The 17,652-nt window shown below is 44.0% G+C and overlaps 1 protein-coding gene across 6 annotated transcripts in view; it reads right to left on the minus strand.

Annotated features, from left to right (window-relative positions):
- The window catches only part of tbc1d1 (TBC1 (tre-2/USP6, BUB2, cdc16) domain family, member 1), a 92,501-nt gene that overhangs the window by 11,675 nt on the left and 63,174 nt on the right, over window positions 1–17,652 (minus strand). For all 6 annotated transcript variants that reach the window (XM_088909116.1, XM_088909139.1, XM_088909092.1 and 3 more), the window contains 3 exons: window positions 14,476–14,661; window positions 4,809–4,970; window positions 630–788 (listed from right to left, as the gene is read on the minus strand). In XM_088909116.1, coding sequence (XP_088765242.1) covers window positions 630–788; window positions 4,809–4,970; window positions 14,476–14,661 — 507 coding nt within the window. The remainder of the gene's footprint in view (window positions 1–629; window positions 789–4,808; window positions 4,971–14,475; window positions 14,662–17,652) is intronic.

A 17,652-nucleotide genomic window follows, 5' to 3' on the forward strand; every position in this document is an offset into this window, starting at 1 on the left:
TAGGGATATGAATATGTTTTAGTAAGTTTATAGTTGTGGTTCTGGCAAAAACTGGCAGACAAAAAACACCGGCTGAGTTCCCCTAGAAAAAGCACATCTTCTGACACAACAATTTTTTTTTTAACTTGTTTTACATTTTCTCACGGCATACACGCAGAGCACCACAAGCCTGCCAAGGCCAGGCCCGTCCCAAGCCCTCACTGAGCCAGCCCAGATCACCCCCAGTGCTAGTGAACCCAGGCCCCCCGAGCTCTCTCCTGAACACGGGTCGCGCACCTCCCCAGGCCATCACTCCTGAGCCCCGCTCTGACCAGTGCGTCTGAGAAGAACTGAAAATCACAGGGCATACAGATGGGACTGCATGCATGGGACTGGAAGGGAGGAAAAAATGCACCTCCTACACGAGATGCAGAGAATGGCTACATAGATCCACCTGCCCCAAGCTGACTGTATGACTTCTTCACTCTGCATGTCCACACATTTCTAGAGGAGCTTTATGACCAAAACCCTGTGATCATTCTGGCACCGAACCTGAACTTGACTTCAAACCCGGGGGGGAAAAAAAAGCCAGAAGAGAAGACAAAACATTTCAGGGGAATGGTGTTCAGGGCTGGCCGGCTCTGCCCTACCCAGATCGATGAGTATGGCGTGCTGCTGGGAGGTGAGCTGCTTCAGGAGCTCCTTGTAGGGGGTGCCCTTGGGTGGGAACTGGTTGGGTACCAGGTGGGCCAGCTGGTATTGCTCCGCCAGAAACTTCCAGATTTCCCCACGGTGATGGCGGGGGACCCCTGTGGGAGACAAGGCAAGGAGAGATCTGATCCCAGCTCCTCTGAGCACAGAGCAGCCGATAACCAGCCACTCGCCGACAGCCCACAGACCCCCGATTATTCCGAATGAGGCCCCACTTCTTCGTAACAGTCCGTAAAGATACAAGTACAGCATCTCACAAGTATCTCGCATCAGTGTAACAGAATCGTTCGCTAATTCTCCTTTTGACTTCCTCCCTGTAAATATCTGGGGTATTACTGCATCAACAGTTGTTTTATTTGTTCTCCAGTTTCATACAACATTAACCTTCCTCCTCTGCACGATTCCTAGAAGCCAGCGTTGGGAAGCCTCCTGTACTCTTTAGAAGAAAGGGGAAAAGGATCAAATGTTTTCAAAAGAAAAAATGTTCACTTGGCAGGTATTTCTCCCATGTTTAAAATATAATAAACTTGAATTTATTGAGCATTTGAATAAAAAATGCCAACATTAAAACCACTAATTTGTGCTAGTAACAGATTATATATACACAAATAAAACTAGCGGCCCAAGAGAAACTGGCCATGTCTGGGCGTCTCACAATTTACTCCTGTGGCGACAAAATACTTTCTTCAAAACGGGGGGGCTCCTGTATTCTTTTATGAATGAGAAACGAAACATATTTAAACAGAATTTCCTAATCACAAACCGATTGTGATGATGGCTAAATTGAGCAATTCGAACAGACCACTTCTGGAATAGGGCCAGTTCTGTGCAAGTCATGACCTACGTGAGGAGGAGGAGCAGAAAGACTTTGACTTCTGTATTGAGATTAATCCCGTTGGTAAGACTGTTCCAGCAGTCACAGGAAATGAGTGATGAGGACCAGGTAAGCTAGGCCACTAAGCCCTCGCCTTGTTCCGTGTCTGCACCGTGGAGGCCTGAGTGCCGGCCGCCTGAGTGAGCCGAGCACGGGTGTGAACAGGAAGGTCGACACGGACCGTGTGCTGGTGACGCCAGGTCTAGCAGACACCCAGCCCGGCAACAAGGGGTCCCATGACAGCTTCACGGCAACTGCCCATCTGCTGACCTCACCACAGCCTCCAACACACCCCCCCCCCCCACCATGACGGTACTCCACCCTCTGCTGGCTGATTGCTCTTGGAGCAGAAGAGACTTGTGTAAGCTGAGCTCGGGAGAAGATCTGAAAGATATGGTTACTTCGTATACAAGTGTAAACAGTCTGAGGTGGGGCTTCCCGAACCCGGACTTAATTGCAAGACAAAGTGACCTCCGGTTGTCATTTCTGCTGAACTCTGGGCACTTCCCTGAACTGAGGTAAATAATGGGAAATCAGACCCCTCAGCTCTCGAAACAAAGTGCTAAATAGCCTTTTTGTAAATTTATTAAATTGGCCTCGCAGATCAAGTTCAGTGCTGACAGCATTGTTTGAAATCACCTTGTTCTATACAAACTCCATTTGACTTATCAAAGCTTTTTATTATTAACAATTTTACCAAGTTAATTTGAGGAAAAAACATTATAAACTTGTTAAGAATTCTAATCTGTGGTTTTTACACAGTACAAGATAGGATGATTTTGGTTTTAGCTACGTGCTCAGTGTAACTTTGCACAGCTCCAGATCCTCACAAGCACTCTCATTTAATTATTTGGTGGACACATTTATCCAAAGTGTCAGACTTTAGACAGCTGGTCGTCAGACTGGAGCTATTCAGGTGAAGCACCTCAAGGGTACAACAGCTGTGACTCCCCTAGGATTCGAACCCACAACCTTCCAGTTACCCCTCCAGAAAACTAACCACTGCAAGTAACATTAATCACCCTATACGTATTTTGAGACCCAATAAGCAAAATAGGGAAATTCATTACCGTGAAGGAGACAACAAAATGATCAAATAATTACATAATAGGTTTAATTTACAAAAAAATCTACAGAATTTCTTAATCCTAATACTGGGGGACAATTTCACAGAGCAACACGTTGATTTTTTCACCAGCAGCCATATCACCCTGCAACTCACAACTAGCAACCCACTGAAGCTAAGCGGGTGTGAGCCTGGCCAGTACCTGGATGGGAGACCTCCTGGGAAAAACTAAGGTTGCTGCTGGAAGAGGTGTCAGTGGGGCCAGCAGGGGGTGCTCACCCTGTGGTCCATGTGGGTCCTAATGCCCCAGTATAATGACGGGGACACTATACTGTAAACAGGCGCCGTCCTTCGGATAAGACGTAAAACCGAGGTCCTGACTCTCTGTGGTCATTAAAAATCCCAGGGTGTTTCAAGAAAAGAGTAGGGGTGTTACCCTGGCGTTCTGGCCAAATTTCCCATGGCCTCCTAATAATCCCCATTTATGAATTGGCTTCATTACTCTGTTCTCCTCCCCACTGATAGCTGGTGTGTGGTGAGCGTTCTGGCGCACTATGGCTGCCGTTGCATCATCCAGGTGGATGCTGCACATTGGTGGTGGTGGAGGGGAGTTCCCATTACCTGCAAAGCGCTTTGAGTAGAGTGTCTAGAAAAGCGCTATATAAGTGTAAGCAATTATTATTATAATTATTATTTTATCACAAAAAAGTATTCATTTGTGTGCTGAAAAACCATTGAGAAGTCCTTAATTTATATGCTGAAACATCACAGTCACCTCAGCTAATAGCTAGGTAATTTCATTTCAAAAGAGACAAAATTATATGCTATGGTTTGTTTTTGTTACCTCTCAATTGTAAGCATGATGGTTCATATAATTCTTGATGCAGTAACTGGTACATCTACTGGGTCTGCTCACCACACAGACAAGGGCAGGGTATTTCATGACTGTTTCCATCACTTTCTTGTAACAGACAGGTTTTGTTGGAAGACCCTGAATCAGCAAGTTCTCACAGTATTTGCCCAAGGGCACACTCTCTCCATGCAATTATACCATAAGGAATCAAAACAATTCATTGGACTAAGTCCTAATTTGCAAAAAGGTGCGATATTATTCCAGACATAACAGCTCTTCAGAATTTGGCTGCAGACCAGAAAAAAAAACTCAAAGAACTGTAAATCTTTGTTCTCTTTGCCAAAAAGCAGCTTAAGCTCTGGGATTAATTTAACAATAAAGAAACACCTGAGAGAGCCAGGGCACATGTTAACAGCAAATTGAGCCTATTCTCGCCATTAAAAGAAATGGGAGAGAGAAATACAGGTCAGATATCTCAACGTTTCTCCAAGACAGTCTGGGTTCTGGTTCCCAATATATTCAATACAGGACCTTTAGGGAGGTGTGATGGGAAGCTGTTTACCTGAAATTTGACTCTAGTTTTTTTTCATATGTTGAAAAACCCCCAAAAAATTCTGATTTCTGGTAAGTGGGGATCCTTCCACTGTATCACACTAACACACAAAGACTAAAGGAAGCTTCGTCCGACTTTTCTTTTCCAAATTTGCCAGCAGATTCCTGAAAATTATTGAAGAGTTGTAATATACACAAATATTTTGCAAAGAAGACGCACTTATTTTTTTGTTTTTCTACTTGACCATGGTTGGAAAAATGAAGAATTACAGAGATGATCCCCCTGTGACGTTCCTTAGAGTGCGCGGCTGTCCGTGCAGAATGAAAAAAGGAAGGAAAAAAAAATAACTTTAATTTGCTCAAGTTCATCTAGGAGGAGAGGCATATGAACACTTCACAGGTGGTGGAGATAAATTCCAGAGGGTGACACGAACATAGCACAATGGTTAACACGCTGGAGCAGGGCTCAGAATGTGGTCTTTTCCAAACCCAATCTGCTCCACTGCACAACGTCCCTTCAACTACCTCATCACTGTGATATTATTTATCAGGCAAGTCGGCAAGGAAAGAGATAAGGAGCTGGCTGTTAAAAAAACCACCCCTCAATTGGTTGGCCAGGAAGTGTTGAGTAGCTGTGCTCTGAGGAGTGCAATACTGGAGTTCCCAGAATCCTTGAGTGACTCAAGGCTTTCGGCATAAGTTTCCTCCATTGCGATCTACAATCTACAATCTCCCACTGTGGGCCACAACTCCCAGCAGGACATCTCTGTTACCTTGCCCCATTGCAGTGTGGATCTTGTCTCTATCAAACTTGATCTTCGATCTGCCAGGTGTGCTGAGCATCTTCTCCCAAACCAAGGTCACCTCCTTCAGGCAGGGCGTGATTTCTTCATAATCCAGCTTTAGTCGCCTGTTCCGGAGGTCACTCTCTGAGGCTGGAACGCACAAAACATTCAATTTGTGAAAATGCACCTGTGTCTTGGATTAGTCTATAGCTCACCTATTCATGACCCCAAACATGTTTTATGGATCAGAAAACTGTCAACCTGACCATTAGTACCATCTACAGACATGATGGGAAATTATCTGGAAGAGTGAATGCAATTGAATCGTCGGTAATACTGAATGTGCACAATTCACATAAAACGGAAGCCCTCTTGCACTGGATTTTGAGTTAATAAAATGTAGGATTTATTGATGCTAAAAGGATGGACTCCTGGCCAATTAAGCATTCGTACATGTTCTTTCAGTCACAAGCACAAGGAATAAAAATCATCGATCACCCAGTTCAGAAAAGGGTACTGGAGATTGTGAGTTTGGATCACTTACAGCCTTAGAGCACCCAACAGAAGTGGGTCTGTACCTGCATTTCTCAACATAGTATCTAATAGGTACTGATCCTTGAATCACACGTTTTCTATCCACTTCAGGGTCGCCGGGGAGCTAGAGCCTATCCCAGCAAACACTGGGTCCAAGGCTGGATAGACCCTGGACAGGATGCCAGCCCATTGCATGGGAAGACTCAAACACACTCACATCTGGGCCAATTTTTCCCCGGAGCCAGTTAATCTAGCAGAAAGTTTTTGGACTGTGGGAAAAGCCTTGGGAACACAGGGAGAACACACAAACTCCACACAGACAGCACCCCAGGTCCGGAATTGAACCCAGGATCCCAGTGCTGCAAGGCAGCAATGCTCACCACTGTGCCACCATGCCACTAATATAAGTAATAAAGGCTGTATGTAAAACATTATTTTGGAAAAGTACATGAAAAGAAAACATTTTGTATGAGAACCTGTTTCAAATTTCTAAAGGAGTGTCTGATAAGGTCCCTCACAAGCTGCCCACAGATATTCTCTTCGATTGCTGCTTGAAAAAAAAAACTTATCAACCAGTGTTTTTTTAATCTTGAACATATGCTTTGCACTGGATAAAGTAACCCACATATTGTACTGTACATTATATATTCAATTAAGTCATTTGACCGAAAAAGAATAATGACAGAGTCAAAGTACCTTATAAATGGGAGGAAAGGTCTTACAGACCATGCTAGAAAATTAACAAATAGAAAACAAAAAAAAATCTAAAACAAGAATTAAAACAACTCAGCTATCAAAAGCATTCATTTCCAGCTTTGATAAGGACCACAGTTTACTAATAACAAATACAAAGTATGTATTTTTCCCCCAATCAGTATTGCTGAATGCTCAGCTAGTGGCCCCTAGTGCTTTTTCTGTGCTCACCTGTGCTGTACATCAAAACCGCATTGACTTGTACTCTGATTCTTGGTCACGAGTGACTCCAAAATGGCCAGAGCCCTACACTGTATCTCTTTAAATCATACTAATGCTTTTTTCCAGTTCTCAGTGGAAAAGGGAATGAAAATGAAAACCGCAAAATTCAAGTTAAATCATCAACTGGAACAAAACAACAAAAGGAGTATCCTCATTTTTCAGCTACCCAACCATCCGGCTTATTGGCTGATCAAGCTACACAATGCTTTTAAGAAAACAAAAGGGGAAGGGGAGTTTTCGAAAACAAAATCATTCTTTGGAATTACAGCCTTCCCTAGTGAATACCAGTCTGTCAAGTCTTTCTTGCACGGGATAAAAGTCTTTTTGCTGGATGTAAATGTTCCTGTTCGTATCTATTAATTATCTATCTGTTAAAAAAAAAGTTTATTACTGCTATACTGTTGGACACAATGACCAGTTACTGAAACTCTGCAAAGAAAGGACTCCTATACTTACACCACAGAATTATGGGAAAGTTTCCTACCAATTTAACCACATTAATCACACACCAAACCCAAACAGACAACAAGGCAGTAATATATTAATATATCTTGTACATTGCTTACTCCTATGATATTGCTACCCCTCTTTTGAGTATAATGTCCCTGCACTCATAAGGCTTAACATAATTGGTGAACGGAGACAAGACTACCTGCTGACTACTTCAAAACTGGGGATAGAAGAGAGTATGATTATTGTTTCTCCTTAATTTGTCTTCATCGCTAAAGGTATTGGAAAAGTGAAACCACAAAAACAAACTTGGCATTTTGCACCACAGAGCACAGATCATACCCAACAGACGCAGAAACCCTGGTGCTCATGGAGACAAAAGCTGCTAAGAAAAAACAAGGAAAATGATCAAACCGAAAACGGATCAAATGTTAGAAAGCCGAGAGCAGCACTAACCAGGGAACAAAGAGCCCAGCGAGGCACGTATGAGAGATGACAAAATCCACCTAGAATGGGCACTATGCCACATATATTGATAAAGTCCTGGAGGAGAGTGCGAAAAGACATATGAAAAGATACTGCCACCTTTCCGCTTCAAGGACAAGCAGTGGATGAGATGAAGACCAGCACTGTGCTGTGTTTCCAGCTGCTCTTGGATGTGGTTAATGGCAGTGGGGTGTAGGGGTAACCATTCGGGAGCCCAGAGATTGAAATCCAAATTCTGGGTTCAAATGCGAGCCGGGGACACGAGATGAACAAGGTACTTGATCCGGATTAATCCATCAAACCTGCACCACACTGAACTAACGGTTACCAACAATTTTGGGTGAAACTAACAGGTAATCATAACCTCTTGGTAAGTCGCTCTGGATAAAAAAAACAGTCCGTTTAGCTACTGTACAATTTCTTTATTACAATTAATTCATAAAGTACATAATTACTTGCACCTGGATGTCATTTTTCATACCAAAGCATCAGAAACAGGTTCATAAGTAGGAGGGGATCTGTTTCTCCCTGTGCTGCCCCACTGGCCATGTGCCAGTAGGTCTTATCCTTCATAAAAGTACCAAGGGACTGGTAATAACCAAGAAGTCAGCACCTCGGTTTCGTGTCGCAGCCTGAAGAGCACACCTTCAGCACAGCAGCCCCCACTCACCATATTTCCAATGGTTTGGTTGGGAAATTCTGCTCCAGATCAAAGATCTCCCCTATACTGGTCCACCAACATTACCTACAGTGGTAACCTGGCTCTCTTCAGAAGTCTCCCATCTCAAGTGCTGCGATCTGATGACTTAAAGTTACACACACAGTAATGCTGCTGTCAGTTTATGCCATTTGCTGTTCTTAGTCATATTTCAGAATACAAAAACCATCCAAGCAGACAATTCTGAGCACCAAGGTGGTACATCTGCAACTATGTCAGTATAGCGCCCACAAACTAATGGTACAGTTTTAATCACAGGCGCTAGGGTCCTCAGCTGTGACTCCTCTGCCAATGGTGACACTGTTAACTACATTATACAATCAGACGCATCAAAGCTCCGGGAAAACTTCGCACACAATCGAGAAGTTACAAAGTGATTCTACTGCGACTTTTGCAACACATTTACCATTTTATAATTTGACGGTCCTGGTTCTGAGGAAGTGGTTTCTGAACGAGCCGCTCTCGACTCTTGAGGAGGCACGCACAACACGAAAACAGCCTGCTCCAACAGGCAGCACCGCCCCGCCCCGCGGAGCCCGACCCGCCGCCTGCGTGCTTCAAAACAGGCTGCTTCCTCATGATGCCACCACGGGCTCTTCTACAGAACTGGCGCACATGAAACTGTGGAGGAAGCAAGTGCGCTCACAATTTATCATATTTTTTCACTCAGTTCTTTTAGTTCAAATTCGATATGATTACAGATACATTAGTGTTGTATCTACGTTAAACAGAGGGGCTCAATTGCAATCCCTTCGGACTTCTCTCTTAGGCGAAACTATGCCATAGTATTTCAATAGCAAGGTATTTCTCTCACCGGTTTTCTCATCTGGAACCACAAAGCAGTTAATTCCCACAGAATTTCCCCTTTCCTGTACACTGAACAGTTACTGACTCATTTTGACATTCAAAACTCATTATGGTGTGGATTTGCCCAGGCCACTGTTACAGAAAAGTCCTACTGTTCAAGTTAACGAGGATACGCGGGACCTAACAATTGCCAAAAAAACATAATGGTATCACCACAGAGAGCTCAGACCATTCTACAGAAAGTTCTGAGTCCATCTATGGTCAGAATGAAACTTAACCAGTCGTAGTGTCACAAGATGCCAAAGCCCAGCTCTGAAGCACAGTACACTAAGCAGGAGAGGAAACAGGACCACTTTTCCCTTGGTAGGACTGTAGTCCACTCTGGTGCAATGGAGGAAGTGATCATTTAAACAGTCCATCACACCAAGCTAATATACCTTTGGTGACAGGAAGAAACTGGAACACCCAGTGAAGAACATGCCAACTGTCATCCTTGATTTTTGCTTTTAATCCACAATCTCGCACGGTTTGGATTTTTTATTCTGACCAACAATGAGTGTCTTTTTTGTAAAACTGTCCCACTGACCTGAATCAAGAAGAACAAACACTGTTTAGAAGACCTTTACGGTCTGACTTGTTACAAGTGCTGCAGAGCGACGCTATTCAGTATTCGACAGTAGATGCCCAGCACCTCTGTAAAAACAGGATGGTTGCAAGACTGTCAAAGGCAAAAAGAAACAAACAAGGAAAGATACTGTACAAGCTGGAGAGCTTATCCCTCTCGAATAAGAATGAAAAATAATTTGTGGACAATGAAGCCAAACAGACAAGAGAGATGACAGAGAGAGATGTCCTTTTCGGTGTCGAAATGTTAAAAACTTCCAGTGTCTGAACTTGCACTTCGCCAGCTAATACAAGTGTCACTGTCACCACTAGGGCACTGTTGGGGAACTTCCAGAGTTGCAATATCTTCCTGCAGCATTTCTTCGCTGGTTGCAGCGTCTTGTAGTATGACTTCATTTTCCTGGTGTAAATGATTAAGAATTTACCTGGTTGTCAGCCACCAATTTAAAGATTATGCCAGAGCATGTTATAGTGCTATACACATACACATAATATTTATCCAGTTTTCATCAACGCACCACCTGCAGACCGATGATTTGAAGAGGTCTTGAATGGAACAAAAGGCTGCCTTTTTCATGTGGGCTCACAGATATCCTGTATGTTGTCAGATCAAAGGGAAAAAAGAAAACCACCAGCCCACATACCGTTACACTTATACCTGTCCCTCAACGCCTTTTGCCCAAACCAAAATGCATGTTTTGCTGTGAATGTACCTGCCCTGCCCATTCCCGGCTTTTGATGTATAATTCCCTGAACTCTTCAGGGGTCACTTCTTATTTTTTATTCAATGTAACAGATGTCTTTTAATGTTCACCACTATAAAGTCTCGTAATGGAAATTTTTATCGCCAGCAATTTACAGAGGATAAATTCAGCAACGGCAACGGCTTCAGCATCAGCAACTGCTGTTACCAGGCCACAAACAACAGGAACTTGGTTTCAGACGTTGCCTGAAGAAAGATGGTTCTCAGGGTGACACAATGTTAGTCAGTAGCGGGGCCTGAACTGGGAAAGTTCTGGTAGCAAAGCCTTTAACCTCACCACAGAACCACACTGCCTTCCCCATTCCAGATAATACAAAAGCGCCGTACTATTTCTTCTGTGAAAGAAACTGCACTGACAAACCTGGGAAATGTTGTGTAACACTGACAGTCAGTCAAAACGGATTTTCTTCCGCATTCGTCCGTGAAACGATCTGAGGACGTGTAAACAAAACCGTCTCTTTTAATCCCCATTTTTAATCAAACAAAAACGTTTGCTTCCCCTACTAAAGACATATTACAGACAGACCAGAAAAAAGCACAAAATCTTTTTTTTTTCCCCCTCCACCTCTTAAAAACCAATAACAACAACACTGCCACCGTGGCCGCACAGTCAAATGGTATGCAACACACTCAGTCTCTCAGCTATTTTTAAAGTTCATCATCCTTCTCACCCTCTGATTATTGTCTCATCTGCTGTGTCACACCCTTCCTCCCCTCCTAGACCCACTCTCCACATCTGTCATCCCCTGCCCGGCAGGGCCCTCCTGTCCCTGCCCACGTCAACGGCTTCTCTGGGGAGCTATAAATACTCGCTTGCTCGACATGCTGGCAAATGTCAACAGGCATGGAGAGGGCCCGCAGCTCCTCTGAACAATAGCATCAGACCAAGAAAGAAACGAAGGGAGGGGGTGAGGGAGTGAGAAACAAGAGAAAAGGAAAGGAAGAAACTAAATAAATGCAGGACAGAAGAGTAACAACTGAACGAGGTATGTTAGAGGTCTTAGAGGTACGCCTACAGCGTTTTAAATACAGCACGTGACTGCAAAGCAATTCTCAATTCTCTGATTTCAACAAACAGCAGGCATTTTTCTTCCTGACCAAAAGTCAGCCTGACCAAATGGGTATGGGTAGGCTGAGCTCCCTTAACTAAGAATCAAATATAGAGCAAACGGCTTAATCTTTTGTAGATCCAAGATGCTGGCTCATTTATTTCCCACACATCACAAAGAAGAAAACATTTGCCTTCAGGTCTGGCATCACATTGCACTGATAACTGAGAATCCATGGAAATAGTGACTCCACAGCACCTTCATTGTGCTGAACATTATGGATATCTGTGTCAGTTAGCCAAAAGCATAACTTTTTGCAATAAAAACAAGTACCGAAAGCAAAAACTGCATAACGTGCATGCAATTTTACATGCTCTTTTCAATTTTACTGCCACATTATCCCATAAATGCAGCATATAAAACAGAAAATAATTATAATAGCTATTTACATTTGAAGTATATAGAGCATTGTATTCTAAGGGACACCAAAGAGGTTTTCAAACAGATCTTCATCCACCTCTGCAACCTAGGAGGTGTGAGGCGCTACTATTATCCAGCAGCCCCATTGCACTGCAGATCAGGCGAAGGGAGATCCTGCGTCACCAAGTTCATTAACAAGGAACCTACAGTCATGCTGGTAACAGATAAGACTGGAATTTTAGCCAGGACACCAGGGTTAACCAGAGGGCTCTTATGAACGGTCGTATGGGATATTTTAACTCTCATCACAGACCACTCATCAGTATGTTTTGAATCGCTTATAGGACAGGAAATACATCTGTAAAATACCACACCCAGCATGGAGATCAGTAAAGAACTAACCATTTCCTAGGCTCTAGGGTGGCCACCGCAATGCAGGGGTTTACAAATACATATGCACCTGTTTTGGTACATTTAAAAATACCGTGACAAAACCGTTTGCCAGCTTCTTCCTGTATCAGATCCACTCCCCCAATACCCTTTGTGTAAAGATGTGTATCCTGTTCTCAATTTCCAATCAGATCAGATCGGATCTGCCCTGACTTATGTCCAAAATTACGAAAGACTAAAAATGTGCATGCAGTTTTGATTCATTTCATTCAGGAAAAAAACGTCCTTTTTCATATTGCACACATTCTAAAATTGCTCTGCCTAATTTACTAAAATTATTTTTTCCTGCTCTGCTGCCACATACAGTAATTTAAATGCTTTTCCTTGAGTAATATCTAATCGACCAGAAACCGATAAAATCTAGCCTCTAATTTTCACATCACTGCTCCTGTGACATGACTCAGCAGTGAGCGTGGCAGTGTGCTAGTGTCACGTACTCATTAAAGTACAAAGTGGAACTTGCAGGCTTCTCTTTTTCTTGGTGCTGCATTCTTCACCCTGTAATTCAACCCTTCAATCTTTTGGCTCATTGGCTGCCATTTTTTCACAGTGTTTTTTTTACATGTAGCAGTTCAGAAAGGCACTCCCATATTCCTGTAAAAACTGTCGTGGAGGTATTAGATATCTAAATGAGCAGTGGGCTAAATGAGCACAGTGCACTGTTTTCTTATTCAGGTTGTTCAAGTTGTACAGCTTTCTCAGAGTCATCTGTCTCGGGTTTTGCTGAAAAATTGCTTGTAATGCAAAACAATGCTTCCAGTAACCACAGGTGAGAAGCATACCAGTGTAGGACATTAGTGCAGTCATTAACCAATGAGCAGGAACAGATTAGAAGCACAGGCACACAAATTCTCTTGAAACGTGACCGAATTAAAAGCTGCTCTTGTGTTTTTGCATATGCAAAATGCAGAACAGGAACAGAGCTAAACCGATCCTCACTTTCGGACCATCCAGACCCCTCGATAGTAGCTAATTCATCCAAGGATCTCACCCAGTTGGTTCTTGAAGGAAGCCAGAATATCTGTTTCAACAACAGGGCTGGAGAGCCTGTTCCACTCCCCCAATACCCTTTGTGTAAAGACGTGTAACCTGTTCTCAATTTCCAATGTTCTCCCAGTTAGTTTCCACCAGTGGCCTCTGGTTCATATAAGAACATAAGGAAGGAGCACAACGCCAAGCAGTTAGAAGTTTGATTGTGAGACTCGAACCTGTTCCTTCTAATGTAATTATGCTCGATACACTGTACTGAACTAAGTCCACTAGACTAAGGTGTCTACCCTTGGTCGCACCTCAACAATTGTGCACTGCCAACTTAGTCACACTTAGGTAGTGATACGACTCAAGATCCCAACCCGAAACACCTGGATTACACAGCTCAAGCTGCACTCAGATGTTCAGGTGAGCTTATTTACAAGCCCCAGGAAACTGATGCATCTGCCAACAGCTGGAGCAAAGTGTCCAAGAAGCAGAATCACTTACTGGAAAGGAGTGAATCTGCAAAGTGCAGACCACCCATTTGGTGTGTTCTGCACGTATGAAACAACAGCCCAGAAAAAAAATAGGGTCACATCTGCTGACTCAGTAGGCAAATATTGACCTACCTCTGTGACACTAATTCCTACTTGAAGAGGTGTGATGATAACATCAGGTTCTTCGCTGAAAGTTTACTAGGGTGGAGGCAAACACCTGCCAGGCAAGACAGGTGTTGATACCCAATGCAAACATCACATGTACTTAGAGAGGCGTACACAGCGACAGAACATCACCGCAAGGCACTGTCAAATTCAACACATTAAAATAATCCAGCTGGGTCATAGGTAGATGGAGTGGTGCATTGATTAAAACAGGGCTAGAAAACTAAGCAGAATAGAATAAAGGTAGCTTCTTAGCAAAATCCTTATGGAGTAGAAAGGTGATAAATGCGAGGACACTGTTGGGTGCTGTTCACGCCAAGGGATGTACAGGCTTTTCAAAGGAGCTCAGCTTTGTTGTGTGCTAGTGCAATTAAAAACAACTCAATATTTGGTTACTGTTCTGCATTATACAAAGGTCAATAGTTTACCAAAACATTTAGCAAAAATCCTGAGTGTTAATCCCGACTGACAACTAAAGCAACAGACCTAAAATTAACCAACACGTTGGTCCTGTAACACAGCATATTTTAGCAACATCTCGTGAGTAGAAGCAGGATCTTAATATCACACATGAACGGCAGAAGACCGAGAAGGAGGGAAGGAAGTATGATTTTGAGGGGGGCGAGTGACGTCAGCCGTCTCGGACAGCAGTTATTGCTAACTGACCCCTTGACATCACAGCCCCCCCCAGCCTGCTCCTGCTGGCATCCCAGGCTCGGGCAAAGCCCCCGCCGGCGCAGCTCACCTTGCAGCTTCTGGTTCTCCTTCTCCATCCTCAGGAGGAGGATCTGCTGCAGGATGGCCTTCCTCCAGAGCTCCCGCAGCTGCTGCCGGGTCCTCTTCCGCTCCTCCGCCACCGGGCCCAGCAGCCCCTCGCACAGCCCGGGCCCCAGCGCCGCTCGTGGGGGCGCCTCCCCGGCATCGCTCCTGTCTGCGGAGGGAGACCAGCGGGCACAGGGCGTCACGGCGGGCTCCCGCGGGGGTAGGAGGAGTACGAGCGTGACAGGCACCCAGGGCCCGGCCTGGGGGACCTTCTCTCCGAGAGGAATGCTTTCATGCTGCCGAGACCCCCCCCCCCCCCGCGACCTCTCGAAGAGAAGGTCACCCCTTCACTTCTGCACAACACACAAACCCAGCTGGCAAGGAAAACAGCTTTTATTTTAGTTTTTCTTAGTCTAGCACATTCCCCAGAGGAATTACTGTGAATTCCCTCCAGATCAAATTAGCCTTGTTTACAAGTAGCTTTAACAATATTAGACTGAACCTTAGGAAGATTTATCGTACTTCAGAGCACGTTATATACGATGTACACATTATATTAATAAAGAGCAGAGCAAAGCATTATAAAGGACAGACGACTCGGTGTAAAGTCCAAGGGAAGCATGGAGAGGTATGGTTAAGTGCAACACAAAATAAAAAGAAAAGGCGGGAAATACACAGACAATGCTCAAACAAAATGGACAAGAGTGTACCGTCTGAAGGGGAATTTCCAGGTGGGGCTTGGGACAGTTTGATATGGAATGGGTCTTCTTGCTCACTTCAGCTTTAAACTCTTACCAGAGGCTTCACAGGCGTCGATTCTCACAGCCTCTGGGACTATCCAATGCTATTTCATCTCCTTTTTATTCTGTGAAACCAGCCTATTGCATCAGAAACGACACTTAAAAGAACAACTGTCATAGTCTCTAAAACCCTGGTTTCTTTAATACCTCCGAGTTGTCGTCATATAAGCTTCTCTGAACACTTAAAACTAACACAGCGTGTCTAACAGCATAAGAGCAGACTATAGTGATCTAGAGTCTATATCTATAGAAGACTATAGCTATTGTGATCTTTTGCCAATATTATGTACAGTAAATTCCCTCACACCTGAAGAAGGCTCCACGACCCAAATGTTGTGTTTTCTTTCTTCTTTTTTTCAGCATGGAATAAACCTATTACTTGTTCCTTTGCAGCCTACGCATGCTGACGCAGCTACCCACCTGAAAAAAATCCTAATACATCTTCCTCACATCGAAATAGGCTGGTAGTCTATTTTGCATCAGAAGGAGAACTCATCTTAGAAGCTGGTCTGCCTCTGAGACTTTAACATGGCCCGACAGTGGAATGAAGTTTATAATCATAATTATAAGGCTTTGTAAAAAAAGACTGCTGTCTGGTCCCCATTAAATGTTCACCTTTCCCCGTCTGCTCTAGTGGGTTGTTGAGACATGTTCGTCATGGGGAGCCCCTATTTTGTACGGAAAATACTGTAGGCAAACGCTTCTCTTTTCTCAGCCCCTCAGTGGACAGTCTGCAGTCTTTTGAAATTCTGCTCCTGAGGTTGGCAGATGAAGGGTTAATGCAGTTTCCCACCCTTCACTGCCTTGCCTGTTACCTCCACCCCTCTCCAAATCTCTTCTGAAATTCCTAGGTACTATAATCAGTGTCACACCTACACTAAAGGATATCAGGTTTCGAGGTTGAATTACTGTGCTGTGCACTGTATTCTAAACCAGTAAGATGCAAGTCTAAACAATGGGATATTTTTTCAAAACACCACGTGATTTCAAGTTACAATTGCAAATGCCTATGTTCCCAAATATATTTTATGGTGGCAATCTAGATAATGATGTTATAAATAATTCAATGTGGCATTTGTAAAGGAGACCAAATCAATTAATTTCCCAGTAATTCTTTGTTAATGATACCTGGCATGTACCCTCATGCTTGTGATCGAGAACAGCTATCCATCAAGGTGTGTTACAGTAAACTATCAAGATTAATAGCCAAGGCATTCAGCTCAACACGAGAGATATCGACAGCCTGCTTGTGACATTCCGAATGTTTGATTTCCATACGGCGTGATTTCTGTGGCTGAATCCTGAGCGGATGGTTAGGGCCCACTGACTTGCAAGGAACAGCTGCTCACAGATGTGAAACGCAATCAAGAGAGCCACCCTGCAGCACGCACCAAAAACAAACGGCACTAGGAAAGCAAAACTCATCTATGCACATGTAGGAATCAAAGGAAAGAAGAGAAAATACGGGACAAAAGATAGAGGCAGAATTACACCCGAGACGATAAAACAGAAAATAGTTTTTGGAAGAACAAAAGCTTCTTTTCTGAACTGTTCTGAAGCCACCCTCAGAACACAACCTCCCGAGGGCAGCCCTGTAATCAATCACCGCATCCTTAACGAGCGGGATCACATTTCCTTCCTTCGGACCCACCCTCCCATCCCGCACGGTGCCACCTGTTCCTGCACCGCCGCTGACAGGGATCACTGGCTCGCCTGACGGAGGCCCGTCATTAACTCGGCAGGGCTCGGAGGAAGAGCGTGGGGCGAGGCGGGGGAGGGGAGGGGATTACCGGCCTCTCAAACCCAGGCACGAAACACAACGGCCCCTTCAGAGAACCTCAGGGCGACGCCCTTGGTAAAATGTCAGCGCCACTGAAAGTTACTGCTGGAATGGATCCGATGCCCCAATTTTTTTTTTTTTTTGGTGCTTAAAACCGTGAGGCCCGATCTGATAACTCTGTAGCCAGAGGGCGTCGAAAAGGCCGGTGTGCAGGGCGTGGAGTCAGAAAGTCGCTCTGGCTCCGTCTTGGAAAGCCAGGACTCCCGGGAAGAGCTCTCAGCAGGGGAAACTGCTCCATGCTGGCTAACAGTAGCTTGAATTAAGGGCAGTAAAAATCTTTTTACTTCCCCATATAAACCAAAGATTCATTTTCCATGCGTTAAAGTGTTTCTAGGCCTCCCAGGACTAAATTTAAATATTCCTGTTAGGCACTGGGTCATTTACTAATTGTAATCTGTGAATTTGTTGTAATGTGACATTATAAAAGCAATTTTCTTTTCTAAAACCAACAATACATACATGAATAAATACTGTAGTAGGCGAGAGGAGTTTAGTTTATGTCTATACTAGAGCCTGGAGG

Source organism: Atractosteus spatula, chromosome 1 (assembly GCF_055471065.1).
Source record: "Atractosteus spatula isolate fAtrSpa1 chromosome 1, fAtrSpa1.hap1, whole genome shotgun sequence".
Lineage (NCBI taxonomy): Eukaryota > Metazoa > Chordata > Actinopteri > Semionotiformes > Lepisosteidae > Atractosteus > Atractosteus spatula.